This window comes from Wolffia australiana, chromosome 7 (assembly GCF_029677425.1).
Source record: "Wolffia australiana isolate 7733 chromosome 7, ASM2967742v1".
Lineage (NCBI taxonomy): Eukaryota > Viridiplantae > Streptophyta > Magnoliopsida > Alismatales > Araceae > Wolffia > Wolffia australiana.
Genome location: NC_135841.1, coordinates 11,683,253 through 11,703,047, shown reverse-complemented (window position 1 = coordinate 11,703,047; position 19,795 = coordinate 11,683,253). Strand labels below are relative to the sequence as shown.

The following is a 19,795-nucleotide window of genomic DNA, read 5'->3' as shown; positions in this document are numbered from 1 at the left end:
TCGGCGAAGGCTTCTTCTTTAAACCGCTTTCATTAGTCGTGTGGGAAGCGGGCGGGGTTCTTGAGGGGGAATCATCAAAGGGATAAGGATCGCAGCCAATTCGTCCTTCCGATCTTCGTTTTTTTACTGGTTTGCCCGGCGAAATCGAAGATTAATGAATTCGGCGGAATTCAAGGTTGATGAGAGGTAATGGATTTCGAATTTCGGCGTTTGATCATCGGTAGATTTTGCGTTCTTTTTTTTGCCTCTGGTACAATATGTTGTCAAATTTCTGCCGAATTCAACGCAGCGAGAGTTCTTTTTGAGGTTCTTGATAAGTTCTAGGAGCAAGGATTATGAATTTGCTCTTGTCTGCGGTGAGAGGAGTCGGTCGAACATTAGTCGGTCGAATTCGATGGATATCCGGCGGCGTTTTGATGTTCTTTCCGTGGCGGACTTCTTCACATTCAAGACCGGAGGATGAGGAATTAACAATAAGAAACCTATTTTTAACAGTCCTTTTGGGATTATTTAGCGAAGAAACCTCCTCTTCGGCCAACATCTCCTCAACTAAGGTTCGTGCGCGGGTGTAATTAGCCGTAATTACGCTACTCTTCCGACGATTTCCCCGTGAAACCGTCCCTCGACAGTTGTTAAAACAGCAGTTTCTCGCCAACTCCCACGCGCCGACGGAGACGAGAACTTCAATAGGCTTTACCTAATACAGCGGTTTGATTTTGTTTGCTTCTTTCCCGATGAGCTGCACAAATTTGGCCGTGACGCACGAAAAGGAATCCATCATCGATGTCTTCGATTCCTTCCATGTTTGTCGTATTGATGAAGATCTGAGCCAGGCGAAGCCGCGATCTAGATGGAGCGTAAGCGTTTGTCTTTGCATTAAGGGCGAGAAAGACAGCACACGAGAAATTTCAAGATGAAGTAACTCGTGGGTAGTTTTTACTGTCGGTGAATTTTATTTACTTATTTATTTTTTTGCTGTCGCTAGATTTACCATGGGGAGTTATTGGAAGAACCTTCGAGCAGGCCCACATAATGCGGTCGGTCTACTGACGACCACGTCTCTCTTCCCTGAACTTCTGTTTGTTCCTTGCCTAGTAAATCGAAGTGGGTTTTTTAAAAAACTCCGGTAGAAATTAAAACGGATAGTGACGCAGAGGAATAAGACGGGGGTTTTAATTTCCGTGATTCTTGTAGTGGCGAAGGTTTTTCGAATCCAGTTGTTTGTTCTATGAGTCATTTCATGTCGGGGGGAAATCCAGGGGTCAACGAGGAGGATAATTTGGCTTCTTCCGCTCTCTTTTGGCCAAAAGAAACATGGTTTTTAGTTATAGGTAGTCTAAGTTCTCTTCCTGAGAATATATCCAATTTGTTTCTGGTGACTGCCGCTTCATAAGTTTATCGGCGTTCAAGGGGCGTGTTTTGATTACAGCATGATCTGGTTTATTTTTTTGCCGTAAAACTAGTTTACATTCATTTTAAAAAAGTTTTTGTTTGCCAAATTTTGTATCCATCTGCGAAAGCTTTGTTGTATCCAGCATCAAGAGTTCACTTTATTAAGCATTCCACTAACTTCTTTATATTTGAATTTCATATAAATTGCTCTGGGAACTGCTGATTCCTGTCACATTACTTCTACAGCAGGGTTAGCATGCTTTATTGAGTTTAATCTAAATCCGAGGAGATGGCAACGGATTTGGATGAGCGTTTTCGCGGTTGGCAGCATGAGGATATGATGGGTCAAGAAGATTCAGAGGTACTCATATCATCCATGATGTTATCTTTCATCGTTCTCCGATAGTTCATTCGCAAGTCATTTTTCCGTTTGTCGTTGCTCAAACATTTTTCGTTCTTTAGATTTTATCGACCTTATTTCTCCCCCGATGGGAGATGGAGTTATTTACATTTCCTTTTTCTTTCATGTTTTTTACCTTGAATGTTTTTGTTCTCATGAACAGGATCCTGTGCTTCCTCACATGCTCGATCATGGCTCTGTCTCATTTGGAAAATATGATTTTGAATCCTTGTCTTGGGAAAGAAGGTCTGCTTTCACTTATGACAGACGCATGGAAGAGCTGGAGAAATTGAAAGCTCCTGGTCTGGTCTCAAAAAAGAAGGCGTTCTTCGAGGAATATTACAAAAGACTCCGAGCCATGAAATCTTTGCAAGTCAGCGATGAGGCCGGGTCTTCGTTGGACTGCGGACTAGACGATAATCCTGCAACAATCGGTGTATCCTGTGAAGATAAATCCCTCAATCATACTGAATCTCCTGCAAAGGATGCGATGATGCCAGAATCATCTTCGATCGAAGGCATTGAAACGGAAAGTAGGGGCCATCTGAGAAATCTTTCGAATCTTGATGAGGCACAAAATATTATGTCTTCGTCTGAGGAGAAAGAAGAAGAGATTATTACGAATGGGTATTCTGTTGAGTTACTTCAGGACTGGCATACTGATGGCGAGTTGAATTCTTGTATTGCTAAGGTTCACTCAGTTGATGAATGCATCATTTCGGCCGAGGAGAGAACAGTAAATCCGTCATCATCAGAGATAATGGTATTCAAATTCTACCTTTACCCTTTCCTTAGTTCCATATGCTTAGATTTTGGACCAGATAAATGCATAAAAATTTGCAACGAGGGAAAAAAATCGATCTGTGGTCTCGGTTTGATTTGCTCCAGATCTCTTTGGCTTTAACTGCTTCTGTAATTATGTTATAATGACCCTCGGAGTATAATCTAAAATTAGCGTCCTTCACCTTTTCAAAACTTGTGCTAAGCTTTATGCTATCGAAAACATAAACATTCGATGGTTGATTCACTTGCTAGTTCTTGACGTGATTGATATCTTGGGACAAGTATTTGGCAGGAATTAAATCACAATCATTTACAAGTCTCGTTTACTACAATGTGCTTTTCTATTCTCATTTTATTTCATGTCAGAATCTCACATTAATCGTCCACCATAAATTTATTGTGCCGTTGCACCTCTTCAGGATTCTGCCTCGTTGATTGATCAGACGCGGAATGCGGAGATCAGGAAAGAGTGTATCGATTCAAATCAGCCAGGAGCAGCATCACACGAGGAATCTGTTCTTCGAAAAGACCCATCTTGCGCTATAAAGAGGAAGAACAAATTTTCTTCTAATTCACTGCATTCATCTCAAAGCGTGCGGCCAAGCACCGCCTCGGGAAAGAACAAGAATGATGCGTTATTGTTGAAAAAAGAACCACGCAATAGATTTCCAACAGATAAAAAACCGGGAAAGGTTTTATCTGAAAGGCAATCTGAGAAATCGAAGATTGATGGAAACAAAGTTAGTAAAGTTGGAGGTGGCGGTTCGCACAGCTCCAAAAGATTACAAAACAGTCGTTTATTACCGTCTTCTCTGAAGGTTGGCGTTTAACCTGATCTGTTCTTGCTTCTTGTGGCAAGTTTTTTAAACCAGGATAAGTTCATCAGTTGCATTGAGATTTGACTCAAATTTAATGCATGTTTTATGAATCCGCCTTTTCGGTTTGGATATATTTTTCAGACGAGTTTATCAAACACGGCTACTGCGAATGGAGCAAAATCAACCGTTTTAGAGAAGAAAATGACGATTTCCCGGCCCAGACAAGGGTAAATCATCTTTGTTTATTCGAGATGTGTTCATCTTCTGAATATATTTTTAATAACTTAAAAATATAAAATGGGTTTTTTTCGTCCGGGACGAATTTCGGGACGAAAATTCGTCCTGGGAGGACTGAAAAACCGTCCCGGTGTGATTGGACGGGACGGTTTTTTATCGTTGGACGAAAGCCGTCCCATCCTCAGTCCCTGAACTTACTCTGGACGTCGGACGGCACGATCCGGAACTATTTTATTCTTCTCCAGTAAACTAGATCGATCGTTTATTCTTCTCTTGCAGCCATCGCGGCGAAGTCTTTCAAGCCATGTCTCAAACCAAGGATGGGATTCATCCGGAGAGATCAACGGTTGGTTGATCGAGCTCATCTCCTTCGTTTAATAATTTTCAAAAAAAAAAATCTCTTTCGTTTATTTCTTCTAAATGGGGTTTTCCGCGCAGGCAAAACCACTTCAAAAAAATCAAAAGAAGCCCGTTAATCTCACGACGACGTCGCCGGGTCCAAAGTTCCAGCCCCGAAAGGTCTGATTTCATCCAAGATTTAACCACTATTTTAACTCGGATAATAATTAAAACTATTTTAACTACGGCAGATATCAGTGGAAGGGCAGCGTAACAGGCGAGAATCAAAGCCATGGCGTTGACCGACTCTCCCCGCGTAAGGTAGGTTCTCGCAAGTCTAACCGCGTTTAATCTCGTTTTAACTCGTGGATTAGGCGGTAACGACTCGCTAATTATAATGTAGGCGCGGCTTGGGCCGCCTGGCGTACTTGAACCGGCACCGGGCCGGGCGGCTCGCTTCTTACTGGCCGGCCCGGGCGGCGGTCCACGGGCGGACCGCGGCTCGGGCGGCGGTGAACCGGGGGGGGGCCGACTCGGTCGCCGTCTGGGCCCTCGTCTTCTGCCACGTGGGCGAGTCTCTAGCAATCAGAATCTGCCACGTGGACGCGTCTTCTGCTTATTTGAGGGTTTTCTCTTCTTCATTTCCTCAGTCTTGTTCTTCGTCTCGCGGAGAAGGGGGCGCGCGTTGGCTGGAGAATCTCTTTGTAAAGCTCTCTCGGTTCGTTGTTGTGTTCTGTCTTCTGCTGAAAATGGTGGAAGTTTCTTTTTTTTTCGGAAAAAATTGTTGTTGTAAGTGACGTTTAATTAACTATCTTCTGCGTCGTTTTTTTTCCCATCCCCTCCCCCACACTGTTTATATGGATTTCTCTGAATCAATCGATTTCAAATTTTCTCATGGCTTTTCTTTCCCAGCCTCAATTTAGCTGTTTTACTAGCCGGTTTCAATTCTGCTCTAGAAAGCCCCCATTTTTTTCATAAATTGAACAGTTTTCATCTATCTCGGAATACTCGGTATAAATTAAAAGAAAGCTAGAAAAATCACTAGACCTTAAATTATGATTTATTTTTGATTGGACAAAATTCAAATGCGATAAAATTATAATTAATTTGACCAGTTAATGCTCGGGTTTTCTATTATTTTTGCAGTGCTTGCCTCAAGATCTCGATTCTCGGCGGCCTAGATTTTCCGTTCATCCGTCCCTCTCACGTCGACTATCGTCATTAATGATGGGCCCCCATTATGGGCTCGGTGGCTTTATTGGGCTCTGCCACGTGGCACCTTTTGACCGGCCCAGCACGAGATATTTCGTTCGGCTTCTGTCATCCGTATACTCCCAGTCAGGTCAAGTATCTTTCTAGATTAATTACAATAAAAGGACAAATATTATACTTATCCGTCAAAACTCGCGCGGTGGACAGCGGGCCGTTCCGTGGGTCCCACCTTTTATGACCACGTGAAATGTTTTTTTTTGTCTTTTAAATGGGCCCGTCAAATTTCGGTCTTCTTCTATTTTTGCGTTAGCAGTCAACCGTTGACCGCGTCGAGATTCGGCCGTTCGGTTGTTGTTGCTGGAGGACGGTATAAAACGGAGCGAGTACGACTGTCGGTCGTCGTCTCGCTCTCGCCGTTTGAATCGTCTTCGACGTCTCGTCTCTGGTTCAGTCATCCTTCTTCAATCTGTTCTTCGTTGAGGATTCTCGATTGCTGTCTGTTCGCTTTGTTGCCGCTGTTGATTATTTGGATAATTTTGTTTGCTCTGATTACCGGATCTCATGATTTGTTGGAGTTATTGTGCATTTTTATTTCGATGTTCTTTTGTCCTAGGTTTGTTATTCTTGACTGCAGCTGTTGATTATTTGTATAATTTGTTTGCTTTCCCCCCTGGATCTCCAGATTTATAGGAACCTTGAGCGCTAGTTTTTCGATGTTTTTAAGACTGCATAAATGTTTCTTGATCTCTTCTTGTTGTGGCGGTTAATTATCAGTGTAATTAGTTTGCTTTACCTGCCGGATCTCCAGACTTGTTGGAACCTTGAGCGCTAGTTTTTCGATTTTTTAATAGTATGTTGATGTTTGTCGATTTCTGCTTGTTGTGACGGTTAATTATTAGTATAATTAGCTTGCTTTCCTTACCGGATGTATAGACTTGTTGGAAGTACTCCATTTATGTTTCTCGATCTCTGCTTTTTATGGCAGTTAGTTGCTAGTGTAGTTAGTTGTTAGTATATTTCCTAACCGGATCTCCAGATTTGCTGGAAGCTTGAGCGCTAGTATTTTAGATGTTATCTGCCGCATTAATTTAGTGCAAACGGAGGGAAAGATTACTGAAGTCTCAGTGTGCCAGAATCTGAGATAACATCTGCGATGCCATGTGGATAAACTATTTTATCAAAAAAGTGAAAGCCTAATTGCGTCTGCAGTGGTCGCATTTGTTTCTGACTTGTAAAATATGGCTATCCTAAATTTGTATTATTAAGTGAAGAGTTCCTCTGAAATCTTGCGACCCATGTTCCTTTTATCACTATGTTTTGCTTCCAGTTATCGTTCATAATTAATGTACAATTACACCCCCACTGAGAACCTTGCAAGACATATTCTCCCATAGAAAAGGCATATTTTCGTACATGAGGCGACGTAGATATCAGATTTTCTTTGGCCTTATATTTTGTTCTCTTGCTGAGATTTGTCTTCCCTGTAGCTTTTTGGTTTTTTTTGTTACCATATCTCTTTCCAGTCTGTAATATGTGGCTTTTCCGCTAGCCGGTTGCATGCGAGAGTAAATACATTGGGAGGATCAGTCTTATTTTGTAATTCGCCATTTTTTTTAATCCTAATTATTCACTTCACCTGACATTTCTTCCTTTTACCTTTTTTTGGGATTCTGAAGGTCGTGATGTTGGGAAACGGGTACTGTTCCCCAGAGGAATCTGTTCTCCAGGATTCGCCTTCATTGGTTGAACATGAAAAGGTAGGCTCCGATCTTCTAGCCCCCCTGTCTGTTCTGCTTCTAAAATCTCTGAAATACGTCTCTATTTTGGGAGTTGAATGAACCTTTTTTGGTGGAGCATTTGCTTATTAGATGTGCAGCTTATTTTGGTTTATTCAGAATTATTTTAAAAATAAGTTTTTGAAGAAAAACACACAAATTACATGTGGGAGGCTATGGATCACGTCATCGAGGTTAACTGTATTCGTTGATTGTCTCTTTTGTATTCCAAAAGCATGATGATGCTGATACACTCCGAGAGAGGGAGAGAGAGAGAGATCGAAGAGGGAGGATCTAGTCAAGATCTTTAAGAATTGCCAAAAATTGTGGTCTTCTTCAAGATCAAGGGTGCAAGGAAGAGGAGAGCTGTGTGAGAGATGCACAGGGATTAGTAATAGACACACTGGAAAGTGTATCTTGCATCTGTCTTTCTTTTTATCTCCTGTTATGATCCAGAGTGCAAGGAAGAGGAGAGCTGTGTGAGAGATGCACAGGGATTAGTAATAGACACACTGGAAAGTGCATCTTGCATCTGTCTTTCTTTTTTTCTCCTGTTATGATCCAGGATGGTAATAGATTCCCGGATGAACTGTTTTGCCAGCAGATGTCATTTAATGCTATTCCTTTTTTATTTCTGTTCAGGAGGAAAAAGGAAGAATCCCGCCATTGACGTGGCATCGGAAGTTTAATATTCCTGATAAGGTTTTGCCGGCATTTGCATTGACGACGATTGAAAAAGTTAAATTGGTACCCGTCCGGCCCTACTCAATCAGAGAAAATATTCGAATTTTATTCTGAATACTCCACTAGTCCTGTGAGAAAAGTTAGATATTTATCAAGAATTTTGTTAAAAATTTTTGCATGCTGGAGTCATCTCTTTATGTTTTCCTGTGTGTCTGGAAAATGAAGAAAATCTTGTATAGCATCAGACGCGTCCTTTCGTTTTATTTGCGTCTCAGCTGATTACCCAAAAAGTTATCATTCCTTTTTTCTCCTGAAATCGCAGACTGCAAAATTTTCGTATGCCTCTTGATATCTCAATTTTTCTTTCTTTTGCTCAAACAAGATTTACGAGTTCAAGATGAAAAGTTAAAGACGAACTTATTCTTCTCCTCGTTCTCTACCCAACATGTTAGCATACACATGTTGCCCCTTCTTTACTAGTATACTTGCCCCTAGTCCAAAAGTCCTGTTTTTTCACCCTCTGTGGTTAAAGAGTCTGGAGAAGAAGATATTCCTGTTTCTTTTCGTCTCTATAGGATACTTTCCCCTAATCCAAAAGTCCTGTTTTTTCACCCTCTCTGGTAAAAGAGTCTGGAGAAGAAGATATTCCTTTTTTCTTTTCGTCTTTTAATATTTATTAAAACTCGGAGTTTTTATTGTCCTTCTACCAGTCTGACATTTTGGGACAACATCGTTCGCTGGGTGTTTATCAATCCTTCAAACTTTGGTCAAACAAACGACATTATCATTTGTGTTATATTATCATCTTGATCGAGATAAATCATTTCGAGACAACTATTTTGCTTCCTCAATTTATGCATTTCCTTTAGTCTAATATCATCCAGTCCGACCGCTCCTAAAGCTCTTTCTCGGTTTGGCCCCAGTCTCCTTTAGGTATCAGATTATACTTTCAAGTGATCGAAGAAATTTCCAAGGGACGGGTAAGGTTTCGCAATACAAGTCCAATCTCTCAGCTTCACCGGAAAGTATATGCCTGACATGGGGCTGGACGTTTTCAATTTCAAAGAATGCATTTATAGATCCTTTCTCCTCTACCCGCTACACTTCTTCTCATGGTGTTCCCCTCGGTGGTATTGGGTAAGTGCATCCAATTCTCGGATACTTTTCATAGTTTCACGTAAATTCTGTTTTCAAGTAAAATTTTTAATCATTATTTCATTTACTTCTGGCAGAAAAATCACGTTTTCTTTCTATCAAATTATCTTACACGATTATCTTGAAAACTATCGATGAATAAATTACTGTTTCCTAGTTGATATTGACTAAGTATGCACGGTGACCGAGACCTTTAGAATTCCATAGTCTATATGGCATTTAAGTTTCGTCAGATAATAAACGCGTTACTTCGATTACCCTTGAGCCTATGTAGATTAATATGAAATTTACTGTTTATTGAAGAGGTGGAAGCATTGGAAGAAGCTACAAGGGTTATTTTCAGCGATGGCAATTGTTCCCCTGCGTGCGCGAAGAAGAGCCAGTTCTAGCAGACCAGTTCTCGGTAAGTGTTGTCTTTCTCGTAGTCGTACCTGCATCGTAAGTCGGGGAGAAAATCGTGATTTTCCTCCTTTTCTCCATATAAATCGACTATTCATTTTTCTGGATAGACCTCAACAGGGGTAAAAATAATCTTACTGCCAAAGTTTTAAATAGATACAGACATTTTATGTAGTTTATTTAACCACCTTATGATTTTTTGTGGCGTTCTTTGATAAAATGAATATTTTTAATCTTGGCTTGGTGTTCATATGATGATGCCCCGTCACAGGTCTTTATCTCGCGGCCAAACGGTAAACGATACGCAACTGTTTTATCCCCGAGGCCTGAAGATCCCAATACGTGAGCAACTCCTGACAAACGGGCTCTCTGCTGTAGAAAATTTTTTTTTGAGAAAAAATTAATAGTAGATTAACAAAAATCCTGGATCCGACGAATGACCCAGACTACTGAGTATATGATACTATTCTTTTCGATGCAGCAATCTTTCAGGCGCGGCATCCTGGGATTGGAATCTAAATGACAAGAATTGTTCATATCATGCATTATATCCAAGGTCATGGACCATATTTGATGGTAATGACTCAAATTATTCGCCATTTATATAATCTTGACATTTTTATAACTAAAATTCGATGAACATTTCAGGAGAACCGGATCCAGAGCTTAAAATTATTTGCCGTCAAATTTCTCCCTTCATTCCTCACAATTACAAGGAGAGCAGCTACCCTGTTTCAGCTTTTACATTCACGGTACGGAGCCTCCCAGCCTTCGAAGTATATTCATTCGTTAACTTATCTCTCTCTCTCTCTCTGATCGTACTTGTTTTTCATATTTGTAGCTACATAATTCTTCGGACAGCCCCGCTGACATCACTCTGCTTTTCACATGGGCTGTAAGTCTCTGCCCCGAAATCATCTCCATACTAATTTTTTCATTGAATCTCTAATTTTCAACGAGATTTATTGTCACTTATTAATCGAAAAATACACTTGTACAGAGTTATAAGGCCAAAGAAAAGTTGTAAGAAGGGTTGATCGAGCTATTGATCGAGATGGACACCCCTATGTGTTTGGAAAAGGCCCTTAAACCATTAATAAAAAGACGACGTAGTATTATTGTGTACAAAATCGAAAAGCTGGATTCTAGGCATCGCCGATAGAGATATACTCTTAAAAGGCTAGGAGGATTAGCCGATTGAGAACAACTTTGATATATAGCCGAATGATAACTACTAGAGGCATCGCCGATTGAGATCTATTTAGGCTTTAGAGGCATCTACGATTGAGAACACCTTGGAGTTTTAGGCTTCGACGATTGAGAACTCTTCAGCTCAGTCCAAAGAGGCTTCACTGATTGAGAACACCTCAGCCAAAAGGCAATGGAGGCTTTGCCGATTGAGAACACCTAAGAGGCTTCGCCGATTGAGAACACCTAGAGGCATCGCCGATTGAGATCACCTCAGGCTTTAGAGGCTTCACCGATTGAGAACACCTCGTTTACTCGTGGATAAGCAAAACGCATATTTTATAAGGGCAAGTTTTAAAATAACAAGCGTATTACAGAACTCCGGATTCTTCTTCTCATTGATGTGATAATTTCTCCTTGCAGAACTCTGTGGGAGGAAAATCTGAGTTCACAGGAGGTCACTTTAATTCGGAAATGAAGTAAGAAATGGAAGTATTACGTGGTGAAATACCCAATTCCGACATTTTCACGCTTCTTTGAAAAATTGTTTTCATTTAAATTTAATAATAATGATGATGATGATGTTAAACTAGGGCAGATGACGGCGTCCGCGGAGTTCTCCTCCACCATAAGACTGCCAACGGGAAGCCCCCGGTAACTTTCGCCATTGCAGCACAAGAGACGGACCAAGTTAGCCTCTCCAACTGCCCCCGATTCTCTATGGGCCCAAGTTCAAATAACGGGCCAAGCGCCGCCGACCTGTGGAATGAGCTTAAAAAGGTCCGTTCTAATTTGACATGGTCGTTTTGTGTGAATTTATGCGAATTGTTCGTTCTGTTCAGTTTTTCAAATAGCACAAAAACAATTTCAAACAGAACATTGCACAGACCCCTGTGCGATGCTTTTGTTCGCTTTGTGCGAATTTTGTTGTAGTTTTGTGCGAACAATTTGTGCGAATGTGCGAATGTTGTTCGTTTTTGAAGAAAAAAGAACATAACAAAGAACAGGGCCCTGTGCGGTTCTTTTGTGCAAATTTTTTGTTCGTTTAAAATGAACAGAACAGAACAACCACGTCTAGTTCTAATTTATTTAATTATTTTGTTAAATGGTAATTTAATGGGCCAAAATCATTATTATCATGGTAGAAACAATCGTTGGCCCATGTAAAACCCACGATGGAGGCGACCCCGACCGAGCCAGGAGAGTCCATTGGTGCAGCTGTCTCTGCCACCGTGACCGTTCCTCCCAAACAAGTCCGGACCGTCACCTTCTCTCTCGCCTGGTGTTCTCCCCAAGTCACCTTCCCCGGCGGAAAGACTTATCTCAGACGCTACACCAAATTCTACGGCACCCTGCCAGACGCCGCCGCCCAACTTGCCCACGATGCCATCATCGGTAATCATCATCATCGTCATCGTCATCGTCATCATCATCATCATGGTTTATCATCGTCGTCTCTGATTTACGTGGCTTGCCATGCAGATCACAGCCGGTGGGAATCGCAGATCGAAGACTGGCAAACCCCCATTCTTCTGGACAAGAGGCTGCCTGAATGGTAGGTAATATTACAAAAAAATGAAATTAAATTTAATTAAATTAAATTCTTCTAGGGTAATTCTCTTTTCAGGTACCCGGTGACTCTCTTCAACCAGCTCTACTACCTCAACGCCGGCGGAAGCATTTGGACTGGTAATCCGCTAATCTTGTCAACCGTCATCCGTCACGTCACATGTCACTGACGAGAACATGATGAATGACGTGACGGTGACAGTGATGGAATTCAGGGGTAGTGACGGTGACGGGGGTGCCCTGGATGTGTGACATGACGAAATCCGTGACAGGGCACGGGGAGTTAACCTTCCCCTCGATTTGGAATCTCCGCAGTAGGGACTGGCAATTAAAACAGAAGTGGGGCTTCTAATGCAAGCCCTCGTCGAGCGAAGAAGTTAGAAACTTAGAATTTAGTAACTATTTGCGTCACCAGTGACGTGATGGGACGACGATGGAGGGATGCGTGACGGGTATTTTTCCCAAAATCCTCTGATGTGAGACAAGAAGGTGATGCGACTAATTGTTCGTCACGTCACCTATCGTCATCCGTCCCGTCATGTCCGGGGCGTCACGACTCGGACGTGCCGTTCCCTTACCATGAGGTGGTTTTAGCGAGGACGTTGACGACGACGCGTGGGATGCAGACGGGGACGAGCCGGTGCAGAGCCTGGCGGCGATGGAGGAGAGCAAGTTCTCGCTGGAGGGGGAAACCTCGGGGGACGTGCTGGAGAGGATGACGTCTGCGCTGGAGAGGATGACGTCGGCGGCGTCATCCCCGCGGGCATGGGGGGCGGGCCTGTTGGGGGAGGACGAGGAGAAGGTGGGGCAGTTTCTGTACCTGGAAGGCATGGAGTACCTCATGTACAACACCTACGACGTGCACTTCTACGCGTCGTTCGCGCTGGCGATGCTCTTCCCGGCGCTAGAGCTGAGCGTGCAGCGCGACGTGGCGGCGGCGGTGCTCCTCCACGACCCGGAGAAGGTGACGACGCTGTTCGAGGGGGGCCGCGCGGCGCGCAAGGTGCTGGGCGCCGTGCCCCACGACCTGGGCCTCAACGACCCGTGGTTCGAGCTCAACGCCTACTCCTTGCACGACACGGCCCGCTGGAAGGACCTCAACCCCAAGTTCGTCCTCCAAGTCTACCGCGACGTGGTGGCCACGGGCGACGCCGCCTTCGCCCGCGCCGTCTGGCCCGCCGTCTACGCCGCGCTGGCCTTCGCCCACCAGTTCGACCGCGACGGCGACGGCGTCGTGGAGAACGACGGCGAGCCGGACCAGACCTACGACGTGTGGGCGTCGTCCGGCGTCAGCGCCTACTGCGGCGGCCTCTGGGTCGCCGCCCTGCAGGCCGCCTCCGCCCTCGCCGCCCTCGCCGGCGACCCCGCCTCCGCCGCCCTCTTCCGCGCCAAGTCCCTCCGCGCCCGCTCCGCCCTCCGCGCCCGCCTCTGGAACGGCGCCTACTTGAACTACGACGCCAGCGGCTCCTCCGGCAGCGCCTCCATCCAGGCCGACCAGCTCGCCGGCCACTGGTATTCTTCTTCTCTCCTCCTTTCTAAAATACTATTAGTCCCGGATCGTCCCGGACGTACCTGGACGATGGACGGGACGGGACTAAAATTTCGTCCCATTCGACATCCGGATTCAGTGCAGGGACGAAGGACGGCACCGAATTTTCGTCCCCCCCGGACTGGAGGGGACGATTTTCGTACCGTTGGACGAAAAATGTATCATGTCCTTCCTTCGCGGACTGAATCCGGATGTTGGACGAGATGAAATTCATCGCGTCCCTCGTCCACGTCTGGGACGATCCAGAACTATACTTGGCAGGTGGTTTATAATCATGAAATAAAGGTATGCACGGGCGTGCGGGTTGGAGGGGCTGCTCGAGGAAGAGGAGGCCAGGAGCGCGCTGGAGAAGGTCTACCAGTTCAACGTCATGAAGGTCAAGGAGGGGACCCGGGGGGCGGTCAACGGGATGCGCCCCGACGGGAGCGTTGACCGGTCCGCCATGCAGTCCAGAGAGGTCTGGCCTGGCGTGACATTCGCCGTTGCAGCCGCCATGATCCAGGAGGGCATGCTCGAGGCCGGCTTCAGGACCGCCGAGGGCGTCTACCGGACCGCCTGGTCCGAGCAAGGGCTCGGGTCTGTGCCGTTGACTTCTTCGGACTTCGTCGTTGACTTTTTTCTAACTGTTGACTTTTTATTTTTTTTCTTCTTTTGGGGGGCCAGGTACGCTTTCCAGACTCCGGAGGCATGGACGACGGAGGACGGGTTCAGGTCGATGAACTACATGAGGCCGCTGTCCATCTGGGCCATGCAGTGGGCGCTCTCGCCCCCGCCCCCGCCGCCGCTACCGGAGATCGCTGGGGAGGTGGAGCCTCATCACAGCTATGCGTTTCAGAGAGTCTGCGACCTTCTCCGGCTGCCGACCCGGCCCTCGACCAGCATTCTTCAAATTGTCCTCGAACTATCTTGTCGCAGATCCTGGTTGTGAAGGGTGAGCTCCCTGGAACCTGATATGTCTGATTGTTGAGCTGATGAAGCTCATGTCCGGCGTTTTAATCATCTTTGGAAAGAGAATTCTTCGCAGATGCATTTTGGAATTTCCCAATTGTGATTGCCTTTGCTTTTTAAGTCGAATCTGATAATAATTTTATGTATCTTTCTTTTTAACATGTGTGTTGATTGTGATATCACATAAGCCTAAGTGGCAGTAGCTCTTTAAACAATATTTTGTACAATTTTGCATCAATGCATATTTTTTTAGTATCTTTAACAAATGGTATGCACGATTTCGCATGTTCCTAATCTTAGTTCTTTTTCTTGGTCCTAAATTTCTAAATTTGAAATTTGGACTCTAGTGTTTCCTCCCTTATTCGTTTGAGCTTCCACATACGACGTGGCGGGGTGTTTCTTCTCCTTTTCTTGTCATGAGAAGTCATCGGAAGGGCCTTATAATTAATAGCCTGCCCAAACGCTACTTGGGAACCTGTTTTTTGATAACATCAAATGTTTTCCATGTTCCCTTATAATCCTTGATATTTTTCCTCATGAACAAGACCTGCAATCCATCTTGGTTGATCCCGTAAGAGAGAATCCAGTCTGGGAACAACTTCCATTCCAAACCATAGGAAAGATTATTATAAATTTCTAAAGCAACTTAGTTTTCACAAATAGTCCTTTTAAATGTAGAAATATGGAAAAATGGATAAATTTTGGCGGAAGCAAGTAATTCAAGTTTATATGCTGCAGGTCCCTATTCCCTGTAATATTTTGTACGGCCCAAAATATTTTGTGCAGAGTTTCTCTGATATGGACATCGTGTGATATGGACAAATCTTCAAATCCACTTTATTCCCCATATTAAATTGCACGTCACACCTATGCTTATGAGCTTGGGTCTTCATATATAGCTACCCTTTGGCCAGATGAGATTTCAGTATTGTGAGTATATTATCTCTCTACTTTAAGAGGGTTTCCAATAAATCCAGAGGCGTAAGTGGATTTCCATAATGTAGTAACAGAGGAGGATTTCTTACATATACTTCTTTAGACAGTGTCTTTTTTATTTCTAAGTGAAATGAACGTTTAGAACTATACGCTACCCAAGAAAGCCTCTCAGTCAACTGCTTGGGACATTCAGATGAGAAGCATTTTAAATAACATTTTAAATTCATGATTATAATTTTGATTGGCCGGTTGATTTTGGGATGATATGAAGAACTGAGTTGTAGTGAAATCCCTTGTAATTCATGAAATTTATTCCAGAATGAACTGATGAATACAATCCCTTTATCTGAGATAATTGATCATGGAATACCATGTAAAAGTATGATTTCCTTGATCAATAGTTAAGTTATATCTATTTTTCAAAAAAAATATAGTTAAGCAATAGATTGTACTGAAAAATAATGTTTTGTAGCCATGAAATGAGCATAATTTATCAACTTATCACTTGCTATTAGGTTTCCATCATAACCATTTTATGGTAATACTTCAATAAAATCATGTGTATTCCCAATTTTCAGGATTTAGTAGGTGTAAAAGAAGCCATGCTGGATTTAAGGTAGGTGTTGTTGGGTTCTATAGGCCTTGACATGGATGAACAAAATCAAACGATTCGCAGCAGAAAACTTTTGCAAATCGAATGGCATCAATAAAATCATTGAAACGAGTACCTTTCCACGAATCGCATCTGTGATTTCTTGGATCCCAGAGTGAGACGAGTCGAGCTGCTCATGTGTGCAGCCTCTAGACGTATCCACGCGATCCTCGGCACATCGAATCTCCTCTTTCTCCTTAACGAACCCCGTTCTACCTCCGTCGTCGTCGTTACGCCGTTCCGATCGCATCGGGCATGGAGAGGGGGTGTGGGGAGAGTGGAGAAGGGGAAGGCCCCTGAATAATTCTGGCCTAGGTGAATTTCGTTCAGGGCCTTCCCCTATTTATACTAAGTGGGTATTTTTCATAAAAACTCCCAAAACTTAAGTATATCTTTCGACATCCAAAAGACCATTTGTGTGTGACCCTCTAGTCCCATGTATCAGTCTAGTTAATGACTCCAACGACCCAATAACATTTATTGGCCTTCCAAATTAATTAACTATATCATCATATAGATTAATTAACGTCGGATCAATTTAACCCAATCGATAGGTCGAGTCTCTGACACGTGGGGTGCCAAGCTACACCTCGTGTCCTAGAAGATACAAAGGAGTGTGTATCGACTCACTCATGGAACATGCTCGTCATCAGTTATCGTGCATGTATAATCCCTCATCCACTTGACGCTCCATGGACGACTTAGGGTATGGTCAACTGTCAAACCCTAATCGGTCATCCGAGTTAGTACTGATGCATTCGGAAATCATCGGAGAACTCTTCTCCGATATTTCACTGCCTTGGCCAAGGACTTCATCGCATCATTTTCCTTGAGATGTCACCTCTTATACCGAGGGTGGACGATCCAATCTTGACCACTAAATCGTCTTCGTGAACTTCTTAATGTACCCAAACTAAGACCGTTTAGAATCCCATGATTAAGACTCGTTGGCCAAAGTACAACCGTCCATCCACAAGACGTCCTTGGTGTCTCAGGTCTAAGGACCACTTACACAACCATGATTTGAATCAACCTGATTGACAGTTCAGTATAATACCATTCATGGATTTGTACGGATCAATTCAGTGAACTCTTTCCACTAACGAGCACCCACTATCTATCCTTAGTGTCTCGACACTAATGGCTACAAGAACGTCCATACTCATCATATGAGTGAGACTAGATAGTGCTATTCTATCCGGATACTTCGATGTCCTTCTCATGTATCCTTCGAATAGGAATGTTTAGAACACATGCTTAAAGACTATTGATCTCCGTATTACGATCTCATCATAATTCACTAAGTTTGATCATGTATTCTTATGTTCTATTAATGAACATGGAACGAGATGTGGAATGTGTGATTGGCTTGTCGGCCACATATATTTCCATCAGGTGCCTCATGTATCTGAAAAATGTGGCAAATAATTATTTGTGATTTGATTGAGTGTGTTATACCCTGCGAGTAAAACTGTTGACATATCATTTTAAAGGTATTTAAAAATCCGCCTTGTCCTTCAATATAAGTGTCGTACAATTTCTTCAAAATGAGGTCTACTAATGCAGAAGTTCTGGTGATAACTAACTTGGATATCCATTAATATTACTACTGAGGTATCCTTTTATCGACATTAAGAAACATTAAGGAAAACAGATCATTATTGGTAAAATTTTTAAAGATCAAATAGCGTTTCCACTAATGAACTGCTGATAAACTCAAAATTAGGGCAAAAATTATGTAGTTGTGAAATTGAGTTTAATGAGTAATATTGATAATATTTACTGGTAAAGTAATTTGATTATTTGGTGATGAGTAAGAGTCATCTCCACGGGGAACGGACGTTAGGGAAAGAGCTCTTCCCATCAAGTGAATTCAAGCGAGTGAGAAGGATTATATATATATCGTACGAGGTAGTGAATGGCGAAGATAGCGATCATGATAGAGGTAGTAGTAATTTAAGAAGATGGGATGAGTATAGTACTAGTAACGGATCGTTATCATAAGAGTTGGAGCTAGAGGGTAAGAAGGCATGAAATAGTGACGTAAAAGGAAATTAGAGTTAATGATAAGAAGTAACTAGCTTAGGATTTAATAGAATATAGGAGTATGGAGAGAAGAGAAGGGAGAAGACAATGCTGTAAGACATATTGAAAGGGGAAGTGATAATGAGGCCCAACGAAGCATGAAGTTGGGGGATAGTGAATTAGATTGTCTTGAATAAGTAGGGAGAAGACACGTTATGGGATGGTGATGGTGTGGGTGACACGCGAAATAGATGATAGGAGATGATGACTTAGGATGATAATGAATGTGGATGATAGATGGAAGTTGTGGACGTTGAGTATAGATGAACTACCTAAATGTGTTGAAGAGAAAACAATGTAAGGCAAGAGGTTAACCTTAGATCCCTATGTTCCAACATGATCAAGGTGTGTTCCTGATGCAGATCAACCTCCCCACTTCTCTGTTGACCCTCTCCAAGCACTAGAGACACCAAGACACCCTTGATAGAACTTTAAAACTTCATTCTCTTTTAATCTACCTCTCTAGAAGGAACTGAGCTTAAAGATGTTTTTTAAAAATATTAGGAGCTCAATTTGTATATTGAACCATGAAGATGGATTGAGGACATAAAGACAAAGCTACCCTTAAAATTTCAGCTCAATCAGTGGTCTTGATCGTCATATATCAAGCCTGGTAGTTGGATGATTCCTTGTCGTTCATTAAATCAAAAGATTTCTCTCTCCTCATCCTCGTCAGTGTCGTCATGTTGTTCAGTTAGGGTTTTTGTTTCTTCCTGGCATTTAATGTGATAATTGGTTTAGATTCTTCCTCATTATCTCGTAGGATGGCTCTTATTGCGTCTCGTGTTGCCCTGCACAAAATAGAGGGAATAATGATGTATTATTAAATGTACTATTTTATACTATGTTGCATCTGACATGGTGTCACGTCAGCACATGCCACATCAATGCTTTTCCATTTAATATTGTTAATAGGCTGGCACATGCACACCATGTGTACACTTACGCGTCGTGTGTCTCGTGGCACGTGGACGCCTCCTCAATTGTTGACCATTAAAAAAGCAGCTAAAGTCATTATTTTAAGTCTTTGAGCCTCGATCCCGCACGACATTTTTATTGGAGAAAAAAACCTCCTTTTCTTATTGGGCCATGTCATCCTACTTTAGAAAAAGTAAAAGTAAAACTGTTTAACTTTAAATGTCACTATGGTATCACTAATCGCGATGCCATAACTGTTTAGGTTAATAATTGGCAGTCACCAATGATTATCCATAAACGTGGTTGGTCGCTCATACACTGCCATTAATTCCATATCATAGATCTATTAGGATTGTGCTTTGAGGGTAAGCACCTAGTTGAAACAAGACATTAGGAGATCGTCTTGGAGGAAAACAGATATTTTGTCTGAGGAAAACAATATATTTTGTCTAAATTCGGAAGTAATAAAATGACATAAGAACCATAAATTTGGAATTATCAGAAGTGATCTTCACCAAGTTTTTTTGGAGTGAGCAAATAAAAAATTTATTACCACCAGTCTAAGGAATTATGTCAATGCACCCGTAGTATGGCATCAAATCGACACAAAGGTAGTTGCATGAAGTTTTGTTCAATGCTTAGGCTCTGCGCGTGTAATCATAAATTCAGATATATTCGTAGTGATTATCTAAGGTAGCTCTTTTCCAATATAATATCAAATATAGGCCCTTCTAGAGTGGGGATGATTAATGTTGT

At 42.7% G+C, this 19,795-nt stretch overlaps 2 protein-coding genes across 5 annotated transcripts; both read left to right on the top strand.

The window, feature by feature from the left end:
- The first annotated feature begins 38 nt into the window (after positions 1-38).
- Positions 39-4,791, top strand: LOC144705483 (uncharacterized). 2 transcript variants are annotated; one of them, XM_078578183.1, is made up of 9 exons: positions 39-186; positions 1,639-1,753; positions 1,956-2,555; positions 2,995-3,393; positions 3,535-3,620; positions 3,910-3,976; positions 4,069-4,149; positions 4,221-4,290; positions 4,373-4,791. In XM_078578183.1, the coding sequence occupies exons 2-8, from the start codon at positions 1,682-1,684 to the stop codon at positions 4,269-4,271; spliced, it is 1,356 nt and encodes a 451-aa protein (XP_078434309.1). In that variant the 5' UTR covers positions 39-186; positions 1,639-1,681; the 3' UTR covers positions 4,272-4,290; positions 4,373-4,791. The 2 variants fall into 2 exon arrangements, with proteins under 2 accessions (XP_078434309.1, XP_078434310.1); XM_078578184.1 differs by having other exon boundaries at positions 50-186; positions 1,642-1,753.
- On the top strand, positions 4,629-14,635 carry LOC144705480 (Beta-glucosidase, GBA2 type family protein). Of its 3 annotated transcripts, XM_078578177.1 has the most exons (19): positions 4,629-4,758; positions 5,116-5,311; positions 6,858-6,938; positions 7,599-7,703; positions 8,564-8,620; positions 8,707-8,777; positions 9,099-9,198; positions 9,466-9,536; positions 9,676-9,770; positions 9,843-9,946; positions 10,036-10,089; positions 10,806-10,861; positions 10,976-11,162; positions 11,528-11,777; positions 11,865-11,937; positions 12,010-12,071; positions 12,578-13,463; positions 13,786-14,076; positions 14,164-14,635. In XM_078578177.1, the coding sequence occupies exons 2-19, from the start codon at positions 5,210-5,212 to the stop codon at positions 14,426-14,428; spliced, it is 2,910 nt and encodes a 969-aa protein (XP_078434303.1). In that variant the 5' UTR covers positions 4,629-4,758; positions 5,116-5,209; the 3' UTR covers positions 14,429-14,635. The 3 variants fall into 3 exon arrangements, with proteins under 3 accessions (XP_078434303.1, XP_078434304.1, XP_078434306.1); XM_078578178.1 differs by lacking the exons at positions 4,629-4,758; positions 5,116-5,311 and adding an exon at positions 5,520-5,626; XM_078578180.1 differs by lacking the exons at positions 4,629-4,758; positions 5,116-5,311; positions 6,858-6,938; ... (5 more) ...; positions 9,676-9,770; positions 9,843-9,946 and having other exon boundaries at positions 10,046-10,089; positions 10,806-10,884; positions 10,981-11,162.
- Positions 14,636-19,795: the final 5,160 nt, after the last annotated feature.

Coding starts and splice junctions, on each gene's coding strand:
- LOC144705480 (XM_078578177.1), top strand. CDS start 5,210: ATGGGCTCGGTGGCTTTATTGGGCTCTGCCACGTGGCACCTTTTGACC. Junction 5,312..6,857: donor ATCCGTATACTCCCAGTCAG/GTCAAGTATCTT, acceptor GGGATTCTGAAG/GTCGTGATGTTGGGAAACGG. Junction 11,938..12,009: donor GACAAGAGGCTGCCTGAATG/GTAGGTAATATT, acceptor TTCTCTTTTCAG/GTACCCGGTGACTCTCTTCA.
- LOC144705483 (XM_078578183.1), top strand. CDS start 1,682: ATGGCAACGGATTTGGATGAGCGTTTTCGCGGTTGGCAGCATGAGGAT. Junction 1,754..1,955: donor TGGGTCAAGAAGATTCAGAG/GTACTCATATCA, acceptor TCTCATGAACAG/GATCCTGTGCTTCCTCACAT. Junction 4,150..4,220: donor CAAAGTTCCAGCCCCGAAAG/GTCTGATTTCAT, acceptor TAACTACGGCAG/ATATCAGTGGAAGGGCAGCG.